Source organism: Fukomys damarensis, unplaced genomic scaffold (assembly GCF_012274545.1).
Source record: "Fukomys damarensis isolate Sample0158 unplaced genomic scaffold, DMR_v1.0_HiC HiC_scaffold_26, whole genome shotgun sequence".
Taxonomy (NCBI): domain Eukaryota; kingdom Metazoa; phylum Chordata; class Mammalia; order Rodentia; family Bathyergidae; genus Fukomys; species Fukomys damarensis.
The window spans coordinates 34,082,682-34,101,631 of record NW_022900938.1 but is presented as its reverse complement, the minus strand read 5'-3'; the positions used below and the strand labels follow the sequence as shown (position 1 = coordinate 34,101,631).

General features: G+C 36.9%; 1 protein-coding gene across 3 annotated transcripts in view; it reads right to left on the bottom strand.

Moving 5' to 3' along the window:
• Pla2r1 (phospholipase A2 receptor 1) overlaps positions 1-18,950 on the bottom strand; it is a 116,476-nt gene that overhangs the window by 26,807 nt on the left and 70,719 nt on the right. For all 3 annotated transcript variants that reach the window (XM_010606814.3, XM_010606816.3, XM_010606815.3), the window contains exons 12-16: positions 10,360-10,562; positions 7,396-7,541; positions 3,202-3,286; positions 961-1,093; positions 330-365 (exon numbers count right to left, since the gene is read on the bottom strand). In XM_010606814.3, the coding sequence (XP_010605116.1) occupies positions 330-365; positions 961-1,093; positions 3,202-3,286; positions 7,396-7,541; positions 10,360-10,562 (603 nt within the window). The remainder of the gene's footprint in view (positions 1-329; positions 366-960; positions 1,094-3,201; positions 3,287-7,395; positions 7,542-10,359; positions 10,563-18,950) is intronic.

Sequence of the window (18,950 nt, the reverse complement as noted above, 5' to 3'; positions counted from 1 at the left end):
ACAGGCAAGCACACACATAACTAGATATGTGATTTGCTTATTTTCCTTGATCTACCTCATCTAAGAAAACTTTACGATTATTGAAAGGTCAGAGATACATATATATTGTAGACCTGTCAAGAAAATGGAGTTAAGCTATGCTATTAGTCTTCAGTCATAGTTAATAACTGTCTTTATTACTTTGAGTGTTAATTACTGACATAATTTGAAAAAATTAGCTCCAGATTGACACAAGACACTCAATTAGGAGAATGTGAGAATACATAGTAAATACTAGCACTTCTATGTTGTAGAACTAAAAAATTGAGAACTTCCAGAATAATTCTTACCATAATGATACCAGGATGGAATCTTGGGTCTTGTATCTGCAAAGTGAAAACAAATGACCTTGACTAATCTTTATTCAGAGATGCACTGTCAAATTACTTCAACTCTAGACACACTGTATGAAACTTCACCTTTAAAAAATACATTTAAAAGATAAGTATTTTGTGCTGTGTGGAAGCACACTGGAAGAGGATTCTCCAGAGAGGTTTCTGATGAAAGAAAGGACGAGAAAACTTGCTGGGGACCTACTGTGTGCCACACACTGTGCTTCCATTTATTCCTTGTGTGGTAGTTCCGTTTCCCTGTAATGTCAGAGTGGTGTTACTTTCTCACTATATTTGCACAATAAACATTCTGCAAAGTTAACTTATTTCAATGAATTAACTTGGTATACTGTGCTGGTGCAATACTCTTATTTCCTTATGATACACTGTTTACCAAGTTTTGTTCATTTTGGTTTTTTTTTTGTTCATTTTGGTTTGTTTTTTTGTTCATTTTGGTTTTGTTCATTTTGCTGTTTTCTGGTATTGTAGTTTAGGGTGCTTAGATTTTGAATCTGTTAACTCCTCATTTGGGAAAATGCCATACAATTAGAAATCAAACATGTAGTAAAGATCTTATTAATATGTTTACCTCTTGGAATTTTGCATATCCATTCATGTTTGAAACTACAGCGTGAAGGCAGCAATGTTCTGTTTGCCTTAAACACAGCACAATTTCTTGCCTCTTCTCCAAAATAAGTATTGTCTAAAAATGAAGAGACAACCTGCAGCAGATGAAGTTCGTTATTCCTTAATGATAATCCCCCATAACAAGCTTCAAAAGATAAAAAAAGGCAACCATACACATAATCATTATAGATTTCTAGAGAAAGCTTCAGAAATGTCTGGCTGTCATTCCAGCTAAAGTTTGTTCCACATTTGTGAAGAACAAGCAAATCAGTACTTAGCATTTTTTCCTTAAAGATGTTTTTGCTTAAAAAGAGGCAGGCTACTCCTTTCTCCAAAAGGAAGAAAGAAGATGCAAGCTTTGTTTTGAACTTACACTATTTTGTAACTGGCAGGATTAGTCTAGTCCTGGGATCCTGGGTAAATGTAGAGGCTCTGGGATGTGCCAGATCTGGGTGTCACCTTTGACACTGATTCTCTTACATATATGCTAAGTTTTTAGTTTCTAATATCTAAGCTATATAACTAAAGCTTTGTAATTAAGAAACTAATCAACATTTCCTATGAATGGCCACATAGCTAACATAATAGGGGTTCTGAATAAAGAGTGGATCTTCTCAATCATTGAATAATTACTTGACAGAGAGTGGATGGATTACAAGTACAATTGGTATGAAAACTTGGAAAAAGGATGTTTTGAAACCATTTATATTCCTCCTCAAACATGTACACCATCATGCAAAATTTATCTAATGTAAATATTATAACCGCGAGTTCAGAAAATAGTGCAGGTTTGAATTCATTTTGTACAAAGGGGAGTGGTGAGGACCTCAGTTCATTGCTTCATGGCCTTATTCTCATTTATTTTGAACCTAATTATCTATTTTTCTTCTATTATTAAAAAAAACTGAAGCACTCTCAACCTTTCTTGAAAAACCTTGTTTTTCAAGTGCTGCACAGTCTTTAATGCCTCTTCCACTCTGAGCTTTGTTTTCTTCATTAGCAAAAGGGACAGGGGCACCTGAGTGGTCTCTAAGATCTTGCTTGCTGTATTTCCGGTACCCTTTTCAAAGAGGCAACATTGAATTGAAGATGTTATTATCGTTTTTGGCTAGCATATCACTATTGTTATTTTTGTTCACATTAGAAGCATAGAGCTTTTAAAAATAAATCCCATTCTGGTCAGAAGTTTGAACTCCATCTATATACTGGGCTTCAATATATACTATATTCTCTATTTCAAATTTGGCTACTGATATTTTGCCATCCGGGGAATATCATAACATTGTAGCTTTGGAATCTAACAACCTATATACAAATCCTGGCTCTTCTCTGTATTCTGTGAGGCAAACCACTAATTATTCTGCTGCCCACTGCAGAGTGCTGTTGTCAGGATGCAGTGAGATCATGCAGGAGGGCGTGCAGCTCAGTGCATGGAGCCATATAAGGGCTTGATAAACAGCAGCTGCGTACTCACTCAATGCAGGTTCTTAGTGGAGCCCTGTTTCACAGGGGGAACTCCATAATGTGATTTCGCACATGCCCTGGGATGGCCCCCACTTCAATCTGGGATATTGCTTCAGTGTTTTTCCTGTCACCTTGAGGAAAATGTGGGAATTCCTCATTGCACTTGAAAAAAAGAACAGTGTAGTGTGTCTTCTCTCTTACAGAGATTTGCAAGTATGAGGCTGAATGAAAAGCAAGACATTCTTTCTTCACTGTGATATGGACAAGGGCTGCATGATCACATGATCGGCACTATGTAGGAAAGGAAGGGGAGGTAAAGGAAGTATGACATTATTATTTTTGTTGTTGTTGTTATTCTTTTCGTACTGGGGGTCAAACTCAGGACCTTGCGCTTGAGAGGCAGGCGGCAGAACCACTGAGCTAAATCTCCAGCCCAGCATGGTATTATTTTAAAGAACACCTTTGTCAGATGGCAGTTCACACTGGAGATGGCTGGAGGAAATTTTTTGGAGATTATTTTTTCTTTTCATGATAAGATGCTATAGGGCAACAGTATCAGAACTAGCTGGTTAGGAAAAGTTTTCCAGGACCTTGACAAAATAATTCTTTCCACACAGAGCTTTAGCTTTGTCATGGGAGATATGGCTATTATTTCTAGGTTCTCTTGGTTGATTTTCTGGTAGTCCTAGGACCACTTGTTTTCAATTCATCTCGTTTGGTCCAGTTTGGAAATACTTACAGGAGTTCCATCTGACCACTCCCAAGAACCAGCACCCAGTGGGCTTCTTTTATTAAAGCCAATCCAGAACTGCCTTTCTTCTGTCCTAGGAAGAAACGAAACAAAAACTTTGCCTTTCCCATCAAATTCACAACATTATACAAAAAATTTTTAAAAACCTTAAAATATTTATGTTTGTAGGAAACAGTTGATGTTACTGTCAGGACTGATCAAATAATCACAATTTTATTTTTCATTTTTTTATGTGAAAAACCCTCTGCTGAGAAAAGAACCGTGAGAAGATTTAGACTTATATTCTGTTTCTCTTGGATTGTGTGATTTGGTCACCAGTGATGTGCAGTTAGGGAAAAGTCAACACATACTGAGAACATGAGTTTCTCATCAGGAATGGCATATCTTTCAGTCAAAGCATGGACATGAAAACAGGATGGTAACAAATTTTGGAACAACTTTTCCCTAGAGGACTTTTTACTACTTTAATATTTATTTACTACTTTGCTATCCTGGTTATATTACTTTACTGTGCTTTGATTGGATGCTGTTTTTTTTTTTTAATGTTCATGTATTCTCTGAAAGTTAATCACCATGATTCCCATTTAATAAAAGGTACACAGTAGGTTTTAGGTTTTTTCAAATCCCAACATAAATAATTCTGCAGCAAATCAGCTGGGGCCATGGTAGATTAACTTCAGCAGTCACCATTGGTTTAGACTTGGCCAGAAGCTCCACAGAGAACCATCTTCCCTCCTATTAGGCAGAGTACAAATATGTCAAACCACAAAGTACTCAATAAATCAAGCAATAAAGCCTAATTGTACAATGAACCATCTCACTAAGATAATTTTCTGAGAATAATTTTGAAGAATTAAACATTTAAAATATTCAGAAGTCATGACAGATGCTTTATTTTCCTTAGTGCAGAGAAGCAAGCCTATTCTGAAGCACTCCTTCTTAGATATTTGACCTACTCAGCCAGAATGATATAAATTAAAGTCAAATGCAACTGAGAAAGTCTGAGTGATCACTGGTGTCTGGTTCGTCATTGTTGTGATGAAACCTTACATTCAAGGTTATGAGAAGTTGGGACTGACCACCTTAAGGTTAAACTGGGTACATTAATCTCCACAGCACAAGCTGGACATTCACATCATGCTTCTTGTGTTGAGAATATTTTATTTCTTTCCCCCGCTTTATTCAGCATTTAGTTTTTCTGCCATATACTAGATCATAGACAAATTTATTTTCTCTTCATCAAATTTCTTAAAATTGTATGATTTTAAAATAAACACACATAATTTAACTGAATTCCCTGGGTGGTTGGGGCAAAAAATAAAATATACATTATACAGCTGAATATTAGATGCTGAAGATAGATAATTTGATAGATGCGTGGTACCAAATTCTAGTAGAAATTTTGGTGGTGAGAACTTACGTAAACAGAAAAGACATAGTGATATTTGATCTTAAAGAAACTGGGAAGTAGTTTGTATGTAGCAATTTCATAGGGCAAACTTTACTAAAATCTAAGGACAGAACATTACAGTATATGTTTCAATGGCTAAAATAAAGTAATGAAGTACAGCACAGCTTAGAACAATGGAGACTATCCCCCATTCTAATAATTTAAATCTAATCTAAACTTAACCAGAAACACCATCCTGAGTTCAGCAGCTCTCATGTGAGACCACAGGGCTCCATGCCCTGGAACTGTAGTTTCAAGGTTTCCTTCTAGAAGCCTTCACAGTGATACACCACTATCCTAATATAACAAATTTCCAACACTGTACCTTGTTTTGTAATCACATTTGACTCTATACTTTTTTTTTCCCATGAAATACTCCATGGAACTCAAATTTGGAGATATTATTAAAACTTCCTCCTCTAAGGTTATTTTTGTAAAGGCCAAAGATGAATGATTTGATAGATGTTAGATATTAACTTCATTATGGGAATGTCCAACAAAAAATGTATGGGAAAGGCCAGGATTTTCCTCAAAAAACAGTTATGGATTTTCTTTAGGTTTCAAGCAAGTGTTTTATTTTATTTTATGTTTTTCATTGAATTTATTGGTACTTTTTTAGGTATACAGTATAGTTACATTCATCACTGGGATCTTGTACTTTTACAAGATATATCTTGGTTCTTATTTTTTCCCCCTTACCCCTGTTCTCCCTTCACCCTTTTCACCCTTCCCTATTTACAGAGACTTTGTATCCATTTTTTCCTTTTCTCATACTTTTTCTTTCCCCTTGGGCAAGTGTTTTATTGAGACCTAGAATTACTGAGCTTGGAGCACATTACTGACATTATTATAGGCAACTAAGTTAAACAGAAAGTAATATACAGTCAGAGAAGGACTAGGCTCTTAGGGAAGTCAGCAGAAAGAACTGACATCAGAATTGCCACTGGAGCTATATCTTTATCTTGAGGCCGCACCCCCATGCCTTCCTAAAGAACTTGGAATTATACTATAATTAGTTCCACCTTGTCTAAGAAGTCAAGCCAGGCATCAGTCGCCCAGGTAAGCATCCAGACTCATCCATTTACCAAAATGCCTTTGTCCTTTCCATGTATCCTTGCTATGTGACCCACTTCCCTATTGGATCAATATTAGTGGAGCAATTATACTTGTAAACCTACAGGTTGATTGTAGTTTGACCCATGTTGTGCCCACATTATGACTTTGCTGTATAAATTACACCTGACAAAGTGCCTCAGTGGCAATGTACTTCCAGGACTTCTCCTGTCTCTCAAGAGTAATTCCTTTTCTTCAATAAACCTTTCCTACTCTTAACCTCCATTGTCCTTTGGAATTCATTCTTTGATTTCAGGGAACCTGAACTTGGCATATCTAAAATCTAGCAGGTAGGGAGTTATATTTTCCCCTATATCAGCATTACATTTATTTCTGTTAAATGAATATATGGAACCTTGGAGATATGCCACCCTTAGACCACGTTTTCAGATTTCAACAGGATTTTGCCTGTTGGAATCTCCAACCAGTTATATAAGTACTGTAACTGTGACTGTGCCAGAAAAGATTCTCCCAAAATGTATACTGGTGGACAAAAATATCCAACAGGCCAAGCAGTGGGAGGACTTGTGAAAAGGAGAGATGGTGGCTGCCTTCAAATAACTTTGAGTACAAAAGGCTTGATCTGTATTGCTCTAGCTACAAACTGAGGGTGGCAGGCAGAAGGCTTACTAGAAAGTTGATTTTTGAAACCAGGTTCAACAATAGAATGAGCTTTCTCTCAGTCAAGGGGAATTCTGAAATGGGAAGGAATTATGCAGACAGTAGATGAATTCCACTGGGGTGGGATGTGATGAGATAGTGTGTGGTGGAAGTTAACTCAGGACCTTTAGATTTCTTCCACTTTGAACATAATTGAGATTCTAACTCCATGGAATTGGAGAGTCTATAAAAGTACAAATGTTACCAATAAGTGAATGATTGTTTCAATAAATGTAAAATTAGGAATTAGACTAGTTCTTTTTTAGTCCCTGGATTAAAAAAAAAAATCCTACATGAGCTCCTGGAAAATAGAAAATACTTAGCAAATGGGGCAATATGGGTTAACTATATTATTAGGCAACTATGGCTTAACTGTGTTATTGGGCAACTGTGGGTTAACTAGGTAACTATGCTCTTGGTAGAATGTACCTGAGTAGCCATGACAACTTCTGTAATCTGTCACAAAAAGGAGCATCACAGACTTAGAAAGTCCTGCCAGAACTCTTTGCTCTCCTCTCCTCTGATCTGCTTTGTGCAAATCCTGCTTGCTCTATTCCCAGGAAACTCCAATGGAATTAAGCTTCATGGATGTAAAAAGAAGTATATAAAGAAGCACAAACTTTTATTCAGGGCTCTCAAGATTGACAGGAGTTACTCACTGAGCTACTGGCATTAAAAGCTGCTTTTTGTCCTATCTTTGTGTTAAGAGTGGTCTACCTGAACCCTCACAGTTTCCAGCTTCAGGCCTGGTTGGAGCTACTCTGATGAGTCAGCAAGCAGAGACACCAGCTCTCTGGCCATCTGCTCCCTCTGCTCCAAGGATCAGACATCATTTTGAAAACCAGAGAGTAAAACAAAACTTGGAATTTAAAATAACTATTCTGGATACTCATCACAAAGAAGCCATTACTGGGAGACAGAATATTCAACTGTAAATATTCAAGACTGACAAATATTACCGATTAAATTTGGAATGTAAAAGCTCATTCACAAAGTTTTCTTCCTCAATATGGGCAAAGCTTGCAAGATGAGCTCCAAATTCTTCACAAAATGCCTCAGCTTCTCTCCATGTTCTTTTTGTCAGAACTTTTTCTCTGTGAAATACCTATAGAGTAAAAGAAAAAAATAACACCATCATGGATAAGGTGTGGCTATTCAATTCTGCTTCAAAAAACCCAGTATTATGATTTTCATTTTTGTTCGTGGCTGTGTGTCTGCTAGGGGTCGATCCCAGGGCTTCTCACATGTTAAGCACATGCTTTATTCTTAGTTGCATCCCCAAACCCTTATTACTTTATTGAGAGCTTGACCTCACGGAAATAACATTTATTGAACTAGAGTATGAGTAATCATTGTAAAACTGTTAGCTCATTTTATCTTCACAACAAATTCACAAGAATACAATATACAGTTTTTATAAAGGAGCTCCTCAAAGACTTTTTCCTCCCATAAAATCTACCACTGATATATATTTTTATTTCAATAACTGTCAAGAGATGAAGAAAGCCAGACTAAGAGAGATTAAGGATTTCAGATCACACAGTGACAAACTAGCAGAACTGGGACTAGACCCAAAATTCCTCGCTTCCAAAATCCATGTACTTCCACCCCAGCAGATTGCCTTCTGGCAAATTAGAACTAGATGAATGATCATGAATCAACCTGACCCATGGCAAGTAATGAGAAATGGGACCTGGAGCTTAGGGCGGGTCTTTGGGTTTTGGCTGAGTGGCAGGTGCAGTGGAACAGCTGTATCTGTTTTCTGCTGCTTCTCAGCAGTCTCATGGAAGGTTGAATGGAAGGTGTACTTCTGGCTTTATTTAAAAGCCAGAGGAGAGACTGAAGACCCAGAGCTCCTGATCCTGACCCTCTTCATTTTTACTGTCCAGCACTTAAGCCAGGTAGGTATACCCTGTGGCCAGCTTTCACTGAGCTCTGATTTGCTAAGACCAGAATGAATAGCTTTCTGGGCCTTGTGGAACACAGCATAGCCTTTCCATCTTTTAAATTATATGTCAAAACTTGCCTCCTCTGGGAACCTCTTCCCAAATCACTCTAAATTCATAAATCCTACCACTGTGCACGTCAAACACACCATGCATTTGTTGACACATCGGAATGATGTAGAGTAGAAAAAACACTACACCAGGAGTCTCAAGACTAGGGATTTATTCCAACTCTGCCAATAAATAATTGTAATCTTGGGTAAATCATTTCATCTCAGTGGCCTCATTTTATTCATTTCTAAGGTTTAACTTACCACTCTGTAAGGTAACTTCTGAGCCTATGAGTTTAACATAGGAGATTATATGTCCAAATTTAAATGGAGTTCATGCATAGTTGTTTCATGTCATCTACAAGCTGAATCATCTATGAAGCTAGAATATCTTCATCTTGCTCTGCATGTACCCAGCTACTACAGAACATTCTCTAGGATTTAGGAAATCTCTATTTGTAGAATAAACCAAACATAAAAACAGTATTTTGAAAAATGTATTCCTGATAAGAAGATTATAGGAACTCATGTAAATCTAGGCCCTAAACCTGATTTGCAAATAGACATTTCTATAAGAATATTATCTATATGTATATGGACATATACACTTTGTGTGTGTGTGTGTGTGTGTGTGTGTGTGTTTGTATATGTGTGCTGAGCATCCTTAATCTGAAAATCCAAAATCTGAAATGCTTTAAAAATCCAAAAACCTTTGTGAAAGTGATACCTTTGCTTTCTGATGGTTCAATATATAAAACTTTGTCTTAAGCACAAAATTATTAAAATAGTGTATAAAATTATCTTCAGTCTACATGTATAAGGTATATATGAAATACAAATGAGGTTTGTGTTCAGACTTAAGTTGCATCTCCTTTGTCGTTATATTCCCAAATCTGAAATCCAAAGAACTTCTTTCTGGCTTCAAGCATTTCAAATAAGAGACCTCCTCTCTTTCTCCCTCCCCCCTCATATATACATATATAAACACACACATTAACTGAATGTATGGATTTGTTTGACTGTTAGGTGTCAAGCTACAAAATCTATCCTCATTTCAGAATTATATTGCTCCATAAATACTTTATTCGTGAGTTGACAAGTAATACCCAGTGAATGTTGACCTCCTTTATTTGGTATGTGCTTGGCAATAAGGACAACATTGACTGGGGCCTCACAATTAATTATAGGACAGGCCTCTAAATGACCTTGGCTGGCCCAGCCCCTTTCCCTTTTGATTGCAAATGTGGGGCAGAATGTATCAAAAGCACAACATCCTGAGGTAAGGAGGAACTGGCTTTATTCCTTCAGGAACAAGATGTTCTGCAATGCTTTAGTCCAATGATTTCAGTGAAAAAACCAGAGGTGTAAAAACTAGACCTTTCAGAGCCCCTGCACTGTGGTGCAAAGTGGGGCATGTGCAGATGAGAGCTTTCCTGAGTCTTGGGGGCTCAGCCCACCATAGATCCTGCGCTTCTTGAAGCCCATCTGTGAATATTAAGGGCATTTTTCCTGATTTGTGTGTGTTCTGTCTCACCGGATCTCCCTGGAAGCTGAGTTTATGCAAAACCTGCCAGAGCTAAAAGCCTTACTGAAAACTGGTCAAGAATTCAGAGTTCTCCCCCAGACTGATAACCAGTGCATGGAGCTCTTCCTGGAGTTAATAGTGGAACATGGTATTTCTGTTAACATATCAGTCTTCATGAGGACAACTTCAATGTCACCAGACATGGGCCAGATTTCCCTTAAACTTGTTTGAATACTGTATAAGTGAAAGGACAGAGACAGGCAGCAAAAGTGATTAAGTGCCTTCTATTTGCTAGGCATTGCTTTGGAAAAAAAGGTGCTGGAACAGAGGAAGTTTTGATACATGAATCAGACTGAAATAATGTTGGCACTGTTGAGAACGCCTAAGTAATCTCAGTATCACCTTGAAACAACTGGCCAGGCCAGGCTTTGACTCCCAGTCCAAATAGCAGGGTTGAAAGGGCCATCTTTCTTCATGCTCTGTTTTCTCCCGGTTTTCAACTGGCTGCTTGCACAAGGACATTGCCTTAAAGTGTGTACAGTCCTTCACTTCCCAGCGACCCAGTGGACTACTTCCTCGCATGGCAACACAGCCACCGCTGTAGCCTAAAAACAGAAAATAAGCATTTTTAACACCACATGACTAAAACATTTGTCATTTTGAAGACAGCTCTGTTCGGAGTGTTGAATAATTGACATCTCATAATGAAGCATCCAGACAAGAACAATAGAAATTAAAAAGGACGTTCATTGGCACGGTTATCTCATTTCTCTTCATCTCTGGAGAAAAGAATAGAAGATGGAAACGAGAAAAGAGTCTGTGAAGCCTGAAATTTGGACATTGTCTACGTTTTAGCTCAGATGACAACAGAAGGGAAACTGGGAGCAGTTCCTAGGTGAAACTGAAATATCCTCCATAGCTTAGAGCTGTGCTTTGAAATTCCATTGTGAAAAATCAACAATGAAAAGTGCTTGGAGCTCATTTTCGTAGAACTAGCTTCAACAAAGAAAAATGCTTACATACAATGGGTTCATGGACACAAGGTATGCAACTCAGAACCAAATGTTGAGCTATAAACCATGGGAGAATGAGATAAATTCTTGAAATGGGAAAAAGTTCTGCAGACAGGAACAAGAGCAATCACCAGGGAATAGGAAGCAAATGGCTCCTGAATTAGTGAAATATGGCTCCCCTCCCCGGCCTTCTCAGTCCGTGTAAAATATTGGGAAAAGTAATATACTGTGTAGTTATGAACAAAACTTCACTTTTTTGTGTTTGATGAACATTGTGGAACAAGAGACATATTTTCTCTCAGAAACAATTTACAAATTAAGAGTCTTAATTTTGTCAGAAAAACCGATATTACTCATAAGACAGCTACAAAGAGCCCTTCAAATTTTAGTGAAAAACAGTCCTATTCTAAAAATAGATTAAAATTGAATAAAAATGAGCTAGTTTTTCTTGCATTTGGGGTGGCCAATCAATATATTAAATTGACATTTGACAACCACAGAAAAGTAACATGCCTGAGTAGGCAGTTGATTAGCTGCTACACAGAATGGATGAAACAAAACAAAACAAAACAAAACCTCTCAATTTAGTGTGAAACACTGGTATATACACAATCAACTGCAGTAAACACAGTTGTGAAATGTACAGTAAAGGTGTGTTCGGAACTCAGGAGGGGCGATGGTGCTTTCCTGGAGATATCAGTGAGGGATTGTTGAAAGTGACATCTGATTTGAATTTTGACAGAGAATTAAGTTTTCAAGGTGGGTTTATAAAAAAACAAATTATAATGGAAGAATCATGTGAAGTCTTGTGATGATTCTGAACCTAGAGATACTTTTAAAAAATGTAGTCACTTGGTATTAAATATTTATCTTGATTAATTTCCCTTCAGAAGTGACAGTTTCAACTTTAAAAAATTATCAGTTAACTAGCTTGATCTTTTCCAACCATGTTTTGGTTGTATTATGCTCACAGAAAGATTAAAGAGAGGGAATGGAACAGAGTTTGGTGTGAGAAAAGCAAGATGAAAGAGCTAAAGAATGGATGCTTATGACTTCAGTAATCCTGGGTTTGCCGCAAGTGTTAGGCACTAGACATCATGGTAACAAGATAGTCCCTATTTACAGGAAGCTCCAGTCCCGTGTGCCCATGTGTTGAGGCATCACAGTGACACACAGAGGAGAGAACGGACAGCTGTAAAAGAGGAGGCACACTAAGCATGGGTCAAATAGAGCAAAGAGAAGCTGAAAGAGAGTCGGTGCATACAGGACTATCAGCTATCTCCAAGGGCTGAGAATAGCTGGTTAGTACTAAAGATGGAGGGTTTGTGGGAGAAGGCTAGGGAGAGAGATTACAGTGTGCAACCACCTCTGCCACGACCAAAGCTTTGCAAGCTTGCTGAGTGTAATTTTGGAATGCAGCTCACAATCTAGCTGGCTCATGAGCAATAGGGGAGATGTTGCATGCTCAGTGCAATGAAATTAAACTATAGAGAGCTACATGGAAGCCCCAGATGTAAAATACTTGTGGAACTATTCTAGTTAAAAGAGGAAGGGAAATGTGCACCCCTGCTTGATTCCTTTGTTTGTTAAAGAGGCATTTATGGCACCACTTAGGTGGAAAACCTCCTTGAAAGAAAGAATGTACGCTCCAAATTAAGTCCCAGAACAAATACTTAGTAACTTGAAACTTGAACAGGTTAATTATCCACAATGAAGCTTATTTAAAATACATGGACAACAATTTTCTTGTCATGAGTTTTCATGAAAATCAAATGAAACAATGTATTCAAAAGCACTCCATAAGATAGGGAAAACTAAACTCAACCCTAAAGTTTTGCTATTCATCTTAAGGCTGTTTTCATTACAAAAACTGAGATTTTGTGCTATGACTTCTGCCTGCGCGTTGAAAGAATGTTTTAAAAAGTTTGAATCAGCAAGTTTAAAATGTAATATACTTTTTTGTTGGTCTTGCATTTTGTCTTACTTCCCCATATCAGACAATGATTAAATAGCCTTGGTTTTAGATGCTATAGATATTCAACTCATCTTCATTAGTGAAGAAGGAGATGTTTGTGAACTACTTGAAGATGAAAAGTGCTGCAAGAGTGTTATTGGTTTTCTAAAGCAGTTAGCTTAATGGAACATTTGACCCAGATTTTAGAGTCTCAGCCCCAAAGAAGCAGTAAAGTGGTGTAATAAAGGAAGGCAGGGCTAAGGGAGATATAAACCAAATTTATAAGCCAATTCATGGGGATGCTTGCAAAGCCAAATATAAGGGAAGGGGTGTGGGAAAAAAGCAGAGGCAGCTTTTCTCCCAGAAAATGTGTTCTTACATTTGGCAACTCACTGCCCACTGGAGAAGAATGACTAGCATCCTTTTTCTCAATGGTGACTCTCACATTTCAATCAAGTCTCCTTCCCACCTATTCTCCCTCAAACATGATTGAGAAAACTTAATGAAATTAAGAAATTCTAATTCAGTCTTCTAGTCTCTTCCATCTGACAAAATCATCTAATTGTAGAAAGTGAACTGAGCTGGGAAAGCACCTACTGAGTCAAGCACCTAGATATAAATCACCCAGTCAAACTGATTTGTGGCCTTAGGGAAGGAGGGAACCATGTTGAGCCCCAATGCTTCTAGACCAGTGATGGCCAACCTTTTAGAGCTCTCAGTGATGGAAACAGCCCACTGTGGCATGTGTGCCATGGGTTCGCCACCACTAGCTCTAGATAATTAATTTGCTTGAATCTCTTCAGTTATTTTCCCATTGCTTGCAAGAGCTCTCTCAGTCTCACCTCTCAAGTCCTCTACCCTCTCCACTTAGTTTCTCCCTTTTCCTTCTCTCCTTCTTCAGAGAAAAGTGAGGCTCTTCGGGCAGGGAGCTTTCATAACATCCTGCACATATACCAAGTACCTTACCAGGCATTTTATACAGCCTTTCTCCTACCTAACTTCAAAAGCTTGTTGAGACAAGGTGAGAATACTTGCACTTTGAAGATAGAAAAAACGGAAGCACAGAGGTTTAATAACTTGTCAACTTCACCTATTTTGTGACAGTTTGATTCAGGGTTTTAACAGGTATTTTTGAGTTTATTGTGAGACAGTATCAAGGTACAGAGTGCATGGACATTCATAAAGGCAGCTGAATGAATGAGTGAGTTCATCGTGAATTATGCTCCTCTTTCTCCATGCAGTGCTATTTCTCCTGTTAGAATTTCTTTCTCTTGTTTGGCCACAGGATTTCCTTGAAGATCTCCTATCCTTTAATTTTTTTTACTGTGTATGTCAGTTACTTAATATGATTATGAAAAGATATGAAAATGTTCAAAAAGTGCTTAGAAACAAGGCTGAGTTTGTCCTCATTATATGGTGGTTCCTTTCAGAACTCTAATAAGCCTTAAGACAGATTGCTCTGTCTAGTTGCGAGCTGACCTAACAGGCTTTTTAGTCTTCACTATGTGTAGGGTACTTTCAAGAAAACAAGTCTGACTTCTTCTACTGGGTTTTCCTTGTCCTTGGTTGATTTCCATTGATTTGGAGCAACGGGAGAAACTGTGCCCCGTTTTGATTTTCTATCAAAATCATTTTTCTTGTTTCATCTGAATGTTTTACTTCTCTCAAAATACCAAAGACCACAGAGTCCGTTTGTCGTGGTTGTTGTGTGTGTGCATGTGTGTGTGTGTGTGTGTAATAACAATAAAAGTTTTTGTATCTTGAGAACAGAGAATTTTGGTCTGAAAGAAAGGAAGTACAGATAAAAGACAGGTTAAGTAAAAATTTTGGTCCTGAATTTCAATTGAAAATATCAGCTTGAACTTAAAAAGTATCTCATGACACACACACACATACACACACACACACACACACACACACACACACTTTCTAGGTCTGTCAATTAAAATGGCCAAGAATTAGAAACCCACAGTGAACACCCATATGTTCAGATGGTGTATAGAAATAATACCATTTCCCCTGGATCCATCGCTCCTAGATGAAATAGATGACTCAAGATCTAGAGCAGAAATTTATATCATGTGATACCAGACAGCAAGAATGCTATCAAAAGCTACTGGTGTCACATCCCAAGGACTTAGGAGGTAGTCCTTAAGGAGCTGCCTCTCAGGATGACTGGGCAATTTGAGCAATGAAAAGGATAACTGCATGAATTAAAATACATCAAATATGTTCAAAATGCTTACTTCACAGTAATGCTAAAAAAATTGTAATCCTCTCCTTCGTCACTGCTGGAGGATAATAACAAAGACAATCATTTTAAAAACTAGCAAAGAGAAAGTACTGAGTATGTATTCTGCTTTCCATAAAAAATCATGTGCAAAGTAACCAAGCTACTGATCAGAGGGAATTACTTCTTTTTAGAAACATTCCAGCTGTAAATGAAGAAACACCTCCTAATGAGGGTTTGGATATAATTTTCTGGAAGAATGCTTGCTTAGCATGTGCAAGGCCTTGAGTTCAATCCCCAGCACTGCCAACAAACAAACAAAAACAAAACAAAACAGAATTGTTGGATCTATGCATTTGTCATTAAGAATTGTTAATAGCACAAAAAGAAAACTGAACATTATATTCTTCCAGATAGAACAATAAAACTATCCAAGAAATGATCTGTCACAGCCAGGGATTTAGCTCAGTAGAACCCCGCCTGCGTCGCAAGCACAAGGACCTGATTTTGATCCCTAGTACTAAAATAAATAAATAAATACATAAATAAAGTCCAAAAAGATAAATAAATGATCTGACAAAAAAAGTAAAACTTGATTTTGATCAGGTTTCTGATTCTAACTTTTTAAGAGAAAAAAATGTTGATTTTTATGGAAAATAAAAAGAACAATACATTAAACAGTGCGATGGGGATACAGTCAACAAGCATAAAATTTAAGAAAATTTATAGGCTAAACAATCCATTTGCATCAACAAATACATTTGAAGAAAAAGAAAAGACTAGAGCTAGGAAACCTAGATATTAAATAGACTTTAAGAGACCTATTAATCTGGGCCGGGGATTTAGCTCAGCGGTTTGGTGGCCTGCCTTGCAAACGCAAGGACCCAAGTTCAATCCTTGGTTCCAAAATTTAAAAAAAGAGACCTATTAATCAATTGCAATGAGTGAAATTTATCTAAATAAACTATCTTGATTGAAATAAACTGTGAAATACACATATAACATTCATAGTAAGGGTCAATAGGAAATTTGAGCACTAATGGAAGATTTACGATGCTACAGATTTTTAGTTCATCTACTCTGTTATGAGATAATTGTATTGTCATGTTTTTTAAAAAGAAGTCCTTTTGGAAATAATACTGAAATATTTATGTATGAGACAATATGATATCTGGATTTGCTATAGAAAGTATGGGAAGTGGAGGGGTAAGACTGAAACAAGACTGGACGTGAATTGATCCTTGCTGAGGTGTGGTGATGGGTAAGTGTTGGTACATTATACTATTTGATAAGCATAATACAGAGTTGAAAAAGACAGCAGACCTATGGTTGCCCCACCAATTGCATAGTTTACTGGTACGATTCAAGGGAGTCTTGGCCGAGTTTATAAAAAACTGCAGGCGTCCTGTTCAGTGGTCAATTCATAAAGTCAGTTTATGCTGGATTAAGATTCTGACATGGGGCACAAGCTAATGGATTCTTTTGTGACAGGCAGGAAAGAAAATGTGATTTAGGGTAGTGTTTCTACAAGCTGCAATTTTAAAGAAAAAGGAAAACACAGGGGCTTTTATATTGCTATTTTCTTCCAAAAAGATTTACATTTTCATCTTATTCAGAGACAATTTACTCAATGTCAATCAGCATGAGCAGCCAAACTGAGCATCATGGTATTATTTTTGCTTCAGGGAAAAGAGAAAAATAGTAGTGCCACTCAAATAAATTACAGCAGAAACTTATGAATGACAAGGAGCTCTGCTTCAATTCCAGACTTGAGACATCTAAATATGCCCTAAGGAAGTTAACATTAGAAACCCCCAATTTTTTCTACTCAAAATGTGTTAATTTATTTTGACAAGTATAGACATTCCTAACAAAATTCCAAAGTATATAGAAACACTACCTGAGCTTTTATTTTATTTTTGGCAGTATAGTGAGACATGGAACTTTATGGTTCTTTTCAACTTGATAATTCATAGATTTGTAGAACAAGAACACTGTTCTAATAAGTGAACTGTGATACATCTCATTTAGAGCTATGGAAAGTCACCAATTCCTAAACAAACTTTTTAACTGATGCTTTGTGCACACAAAAATATTTAATTTGTTTTAACTCCATTTTGCATGAATCTTTATATTTTTATTGAAAAACTAAAATCTTTGTTGCAAATTTAAAATATGCAAAATTATGGGCAGGGATATAGCTCAGTGGTTCCAGCATCTGCCTCCCAAGCTCAAAGACCTGAGTTCAATCCCCGGTACTACAAAAATAAAATATGAAAAATTAAGTGGAAAGTACAGAGAGTTACCATATTGTCACCTTTTGATCTTGTACTTAATCTCCTTTGCCTTAGATGTCTTATACTGTGAGGGCACATTTGTTACAATCAATAAACTCCTACAGTGACACATCATAACCATCCAAAGTCCCTCTTATCTCATTTATACAGAACTAATATATAAATAATATTATTAATATGTTGATATACAATTACTATCATTATTCACAAAGTACCTTTATATTTAATATATATAAATTGCATTGTTGCTGTTATTTTGAGCATCCTGTTATCTGTTGAATGAATAAGAAAAATACAAGCTTTTATTTTACCTTCATTTACTCATCCTTCAATGCTCTTCCTTTTTTATGTGCATCTTTGTTTCTACGTTACTTTCCTCCTCTGAAGAACTTCATTTAATATGTCTAGCAAGGCATGTCTACTGGCAACAAATTCCCTTCATTTTTGCTTGTGTGATAAAATATTTTTCCTCCACTTTTAGAGGACATTTTAATGAAGTCTGAATTCTAGGTTGGTGTTTTTTTTCTCTCTCTCTTAACACTTTAAGTATTTCACATTATTCTCTTCTTGTTTACCTAGGTTCTCTCCTTATCTCTGTAGTCTGTCTGTCTCACACAGAGAATGGAACTAAGGCTTTTGCTCTGAGCTCATTTCCAGCCCCTTTTATTTTTATTTTGAGATGGGATCTTGCTAAGTTGCCCAGGACTCACACTTATGATGCCTCTGCCTCTGCCTCCCAGAGGAACCTGATTATAAGTGGGATTACAGGTGTGCACCACCATGCATGGCATTGTTTGTACAGTTTCAGAGGAGAATTAATATGTGATTCTTATCTTTGCCCTTCTATAAGCAAGGTGTTTTTCTTCCCATGGCTTTCTTCAAGATTTTTTCATCTTCATCTTTTATTTTCTGAAGTTTGAATATGACATGTGTAGTTTTGGGAGGCATTTATTCTATTTGATGTACTCAGGGCTTTCCGGATCTGTGGTTTGGGATTTAACATTGATTTAACTTTTAGTTATTGCTTCAAGTACTGTTTGGGTTTCTTCTTTTTCTCTTGTCCTGATATTCCCATCACGAGTACGTGTTCTATAGTTGTTCCACAGTTTTTGGATATTTTTGTCTCTTTCAGTTCTTTTTTTCCTCTTTGCTTTTCACTTTGAAAGCTTTTAAGTATCATATCCTCAAGCACAAAGAGTCTTGCTCTAGCCATGTCTAGGCTACTAAAAAGCCCATGGCAGCCTTGTCTGTTCTGTTATAGTGTTTTTTTAATTTCTAGCATTTATTTTCTGCTTACATAATCCATTTTTACAAATTATCAACTTTTTTTCCATTAGAGCCTTTAGCATATTAATCATAAATTTAAAAATTGCTTATCTGATAATTTCAATATTCTGGCCATCTGATTGGACCCAATCCTTGTCTCTTTTAAACCCTTGTGTTTGGTTTTTTTTTTCTTTTCAGGGTTTGTTTGTTTTTTTTTTTTTTTTTTTCTTTTT